The 6,000-nt window shown below is 42.0% G+C and overlaps 1 protein-coding gene across 1 annotated transcript; it reads right to left on the bottom strand.

The window, feature by feature from the left end:
• Positions 1-1,916: 1,916 nt before the first annotated feature.
• Positions 1,917-2,876, bottom strand: LOC311182527 (olfactory receptor 5A1-like; the record flags this gene model as incomplete). The annotated part of the gene is made up of 1 exon (XM_084251375.1): positions 1,917-2,876. One exon carries the CDS (start codon positions 2,874-2,876, stop codon positions 1,917-1,919), a length of 960 nt encoding a protein of 319 aa, XP_084107501.1.
• Positions 2,877-6,000: the final 3,124 nt, after the last annotated feature.

Genomic DNA, 6,000 nt, shown 5'->3' with positions numbered 1-6,000 from the left:
AGGAGTGTTCCTTTTTCTCACACCCTTGCCAACATTTGTTGTTGCTAGATTTTTTAATATGTGCCTTTCTCACTGGTGTAAGATGGCATCTCATTGTAGTTTTTTTTTTTTGAATTTTTTTTTTAAGTAGAGTTTTTTTTTTTTAATAGAGGCATGTTTTTTTTTTATTTATTTTATTTGTTTTGTTTATACATGCACTGGGTACAGTCAGAAGCACGGGAGGGTGAGAGAATTCACCAGAGCCAGAGCGGGGAGCAGAGCAGGCAGAAGGACCGAAGCACACCGCTGAGGGGAGCAGCGGGTGGCAGGAGAGGTCTGCGCACCATGTGGGATCCTCCTCTGGTGGCCGGGGAGCAGCCGGGGATCGAACCGGCGCTGCAGAGGCCACGGGCAGCTTCGCAACCCAGCACTCAACCGCTGCGCCACCGGGGAGGCCCATCTCATTGTAGTTTTGATTTGCATTTCCCTGATTGCAAGTGAAGATGAACATTTTTTCATATGCCTATTGGCCATTTGCATTTCCTCTTTGGAGAAGTTTCTTTTTAGCTCTTCTGCCCATTTTTTGACTGGATTATTTTCTTTGTTTTTGTTGAGTCTCATCAGCTCTTTGTAGATTTTTGTGATCAGTACTTTATCATTAGTATAGAGTGCAAAAATTTTCTCCCAATGGGTAGGGTTTCTCCTTGTTTTGGTTATTGTCTTTTCTGCTGTGCAGAAGCTTAAAGAACGGATTCTTTTTACTACAACTGGCATTAGTGTCTGTGATCCCACCTGCCAACGCTTCAAAGCCATCACTTACAGAGATGATGATAGATTGTTGCTACCTGGGAAGAACATGGACTCAATAGTCAGCGTTCTACCTGTATAAGGAGATAATTTCTCACTTCATGAATAACATAAAGAAATCATATTAATACATGGAACTACATAAGGCCTAAACGTTGGATGTATGTTGTTGTAATATGTATGACACTCCACAAACGCTTGTCTGGAGAAAACGTGTCCTTGTCAATTTTCTATAAATCCTCTTGGTTGGAATCTACATTTCTGTGACACCCCCAAGTCTCATGAATCTTCTGCTTCTTATTCAAACTTGAGGTTCTGGAATCCCGGGAGGTTCGGATTTCGGGCACTCAGGTCCAGCCTCTGCACACACAACATGGCAGCCATCATTTCTGAGTCTCAGTGTCTCTAGGCAGCTGCGGTGAAGCATGATGCAGGTGCGCTTGTGCATTTGGCTTCTTTTTAGACCCTTTGTAATTCTAGAACCTTTATTTTATGCATTTCATTCCATTCCCCATCTCTTTTTCACAATTCACTTCACAAGGTGACTCAAGAATAATGTAGAGGAAATACGTTGTGGGGGGTTGTTAAACAAGACCAATCTTTCCGCCTCTGTGCTAGGACTCGTGCTGCTCGTCCTCCACCACCCCATCTCCAGGATTAAGTGTTCATTTCCACAATTTTTAAATGTCATTACTTACACATTCTTTTACATTTTAATGAAAATATAAATATATGACAACTAGGTAAAAGAAATTCGAGAAGAACAGTTTCTGTGATATCCTAGTTTCTTCTCGTTTCTCTTTATACAAAATAAAGTAGAACCTCTGATCTCTAACACACACTTTATCTACATGAGTCTAACCACACAAACTGGTTTTCAGCTGCCGGCTATATTGGAGCTGCTGCTCAGCTAGATCCCTGCATGGACACCACGAACCATAAGGGCACTAGGAGTCAGGATGCCATTTTGACCTTCTCTATTAGATATTTTTAAGATCTACAAGAGGACACTTACATATTCTGATGGCTAATTTCCATTAGGAGTAGAAATACCTGACTTCATATTATTTTTTGTTTTAATTTCCTATGTTTTCTTTTTACTGTTCAGGTAACACTACAAAATATTTTTCTTACTGAGGTGTAAGTGTAACCCTCTTTATCAACCTCCTGAGGGCTTCTTTGATATCCTTGTTCCTCAGACTATAGATAAAAGGATTTAGCATGGGGATAATGATAACATAGAACACCGAAAGAAACTTGTTCTGTTTCGTGGAGTGGCCAGAACTAGGGTGCATGTACACAGTGAGGGCTGTGCCATACAAGAGAGTAACAACCGCCAGGTGAGAGGCACAGGTGTTGAAGGCCTTGGCGCTACCTTTGATGGAAGATATTTTCAAGATGGAAGCTGCAATGAAGCCATAGGATAACAAAATAATAACCAGAGAACCTACAACAACAAAACAAACTATCAAGAAAAGACTAATTTGACTGATGAAGGGATTAGAACAAGACAGACTAATAATTTCAGTTATGTTACAGAAGAAATTCTGGATGACATTTGGCCCACAATAGTATAACTCAAAGCCAGTGACTACTTCAACTAAGCTACAAAGTAAACCACACCCAAGAGCCCCAGCAACCATCTTCCAACAGAGCCCAGGCGCCATGATGGATGAGTACTGGAGAGGTTTGCCAATGGCCACGTATCTGTCATAGGCCATGGCAGCCAAGAGGCAGCACTCAGCCTGACCCATCCAGGAAGCTACAAAACACTGACTGGCACAGGCAATGAAGGAAACTGCTTTTTTATCTTTGAAGAAGTCTGAAATCATCCTTGGGCTGATGGAAGAAGAGTAACAGATGTCTATAAACGACAGGACACCGAGGAAAAGGTACATTGGTGTGTGCAGGTGGGAGTCCATCCTGATTAGGATGATGAGACCCAGGTTCCAGAATAATGTCACAAGGTAGATCAGCAGGAAGACTGGAAAGAGACTAAGCTGCAGCTCTTTATCTTCTGAGATTCCCAGGAGAACAAACATTGTCACAGACGTGAGGTTCCTGTTCCCTCCCGTGGACCAGTTTGGCATCATGTGCTGAGAATAGATGAAAGAGAAAATGGTTTCATTGGCAAAAACCAGAAAACAATACTCTTCATTTTTCTCTTTCATGCAACTGATTAAATATACAAACAAGATTCATTTATCTTTAGTGATCTTGCCTATTTGTATAATCACCAATATTACGTTCAATAGTTCTCTGCATAAATACTCTCACTCTCGTATGGGACAAGACACAGTGGTGAGGCATCATCAGTGCTTTATCCACCAAAATATCTTGATTCCTTCTGTCCCTTTCGAATTTACAATGACATGGCAATGGGAATTACACCAAATTAGGGAGACACTGTCCTATCTGCACAGGTGAAGATGGTCACTTTAACTAGGCAGCCCCATGTGACCAGTACTTGGGGAAGATGCTGCATCCTGTGAAGCCTCAGTGTAAAATGAGGATGTTCCTTCGGTGCTTGTTAAAATCACCTTGAGAATAAATATTCAAACAATGTATAATGAGGGAGTGCAGGCAATTTTGTAAGTGTTCCTGTGTCACAAGCTCTGGAAGGAAACAGGAATATACAACAGGGTCATGGAAGGAGGCACATGCCCAGTAGTGGTTGGGAAATGGATATGACTTAACTAGTGACTCCAGGAAACCTCCTGAGGAGTTAGATAATACACAGTTGGTAGAGCTTTAGTCCCCATTCCTTGAAGCTACAGTTTGTCATAATTAATTCAGAGATACTTATAACTTTTGTAGTCTAGAAGAGTTACTCTGGATCTTCATGAAGTCGTGATTTTTTTTTAAGATTTATTTATTTATTTATACAAGCACTGGGTACAGTCAGAAGTGCAGGAGGGTGAGAGAATTCACCAGAGCCAGAGCAGGGAACAGAACAGGCAGAAGGACCGAAGTACACTGCTAAGAGGAGCAGCGGGCATGACAGGAGAGGTCTGTGCACCATGTGGGACCTTTGCTGGCAGCTGGGGATGGAAGCCATTCTGCAGAGGCTGCAGGCAGCTTGGCAGCCCAGCGCTCAACCGCTGCGCCACCGGGGAGGCCCTGAAGTCATGATACTTTTAAAAATCTGTTGGAAATGCTGACCCTCCACCAGCAAAGCCGCTGTCAGCGCCGTGCATGGTCTTACTGGATTCTCAGTCACTACGGAGTCCACTGTCATCTCCAGGTGTAAGATTCAGCCTACAAAAGACAGTCACTTAAGCTCATAAATGGCAGGATATCTAGACAGTGGACATGGGAACTGGGAAACTGAGGCAGGTTCTAGAATTCTTTTGTCCTTCTTCACTGAGTCAGTACAGAAAATGAAGACCTGCATGTCTGAGCCAAAGTATATGTATGACTCTTTCTCCGGCAGTGAGTGTGTGCCCGAGGGGCAGCAGCTGTCCCTGTCCCCAGAGGTCATGAGAACTCTCCCAACATAGTATATCTTCATCTGGGAACTCAACCAGGAAGAAAATACAAAGGGGCAGCTTACACTTTAGGATGTGTTTGTTGCCATTAAAACACATAAAACACCCTGGTTACTGCTCTATGTGTAACAGCTCAATAAAATCCTAAGAAAGCCAAAAAACAAACAAACAAACAAACAAAAGATTCTCCAAAGAGAAAATATAAATGGCCACCAGTCATATGAAAAAATGTTCAACATCACTTGCAATCAGGGAAATGCAAATCAAAACTACAATGAGATGCCATCTCACACCAGTGAGAATGGCACATATTAAAAAAAACTAGCAACAACAAATGTTGGCGAGGATGTGGAGAGAAAGGAACTCTCCTGCACTGCTGGTGGGAGTGCAAACTGGTCCAACCACTATGGAGAGTTGTGTGGAGATTCCTCAACCTACTAAAGATAGAGCTTCCATATGATCCAGCAATCCCACTCCTGGGTTATTTATCCAAAGGACACAGAAACATCAATTCCAAAGAGCACCTGCACCCCTATGTTTATAGCAGCACTATTTACAATAGCTAAGCTTTGGAAACAACCCAAATGCCCAAAAATAGATGACTGGATCAAGAAGATGTAGTACAGGTACACCATGGAATATTACTCAGCATTCAAAAAAGATAAACACATGCAATTTGCAGCAATGTGGATGGCACTGGAAGGGTCATGCTCAGCGAAATAAGCCAGAAAGAAAAAGAAAAATACCGGATGGTATTTTTTCTCACTCATAACAGGAATCTAGAAAACCTAAATATGGACCAGGAAAAAGAATAACAATAAGAAAGGAAAAATTCAAAACCAACAAACAGTTATGAACCAGAGACACTCTTGGGGGGAGGAGGGAAGGAGGGGTTTGGGTCAAAATTGGGGTTGCAATTGTATAGGGAATATAAAAATAAAAAAAATCCCCACACAAGCACTGGTGTAAAATACAGTGTTTTAAAATACAGTCACTCAAATGTGAGAGTTGGGCTCCAAGTTGTACTTTGTCATTTTATCTATATAAAAATGTATGAAGATTATTTATCTCAGCATATCACCTTCCTCACTTGTAAAGTTAATAAATACCTGAAAACTATCATTGCATTAGGAAATGAGATGTAACCAAGAAGGTCTTCGAGCAGTTCTTGGTAAACACAAATACCTCAATAAATGTTACTAATAACATCATTAATTATTGTCTATTTCATTTCCTTGAGTTATGCCTGGACCAACCAGTACAGGAATGATTACACAGCCCACTGACCAGGCTGCCTTGTCCTTAAAAACCTCCTACAGTAAATGTTATGTTCCTATTGTAATGGATTCATTTTTTTATATATATATACAAGCACTGGGTACAGTCAGAAGCATGGGAGGGTAAGAGAATTCACCAGAGCCAGAGCAGAAAGTAGAACAGGCAGACCAACAAAGTACACTGCTGAGGGGAGCAGCGGGCGGCAGGAGAGGTTAGGTTCCATGTGGGAACCTCGCCCAGCAGCTGGGGATCAAACCAGCACTGCAGAGGCTGTGGGCAGCGCTCAACCACTGCACCACTGTGGAGGCCCTGTACTGGATTCATTCTTAAGGGAAATGCACATCACATAGTACAATGTCAAGTTTTGACCAATCATTGGGACCACTTTCTTTCATTTATTACCTCCTGGTAACAGAGGAAGCCATAACTAAATGTATATGAGTGGCCC

This window comes from Talpa europaea, assembly GCF_964194135.1.
Source record: "Talpa europaea genome assembly, chromosome: 1".
In the NCBI taxonomy this organism is placed as follows: Eukaryota; Metazoa; Chordata; class Mammalia; order Eulipotyphla; family Talpidae; genus Talpa; species Talpa europaea.
This window is presented reverse-complemented; position numbering and strand designations above follow the sequence as displayed.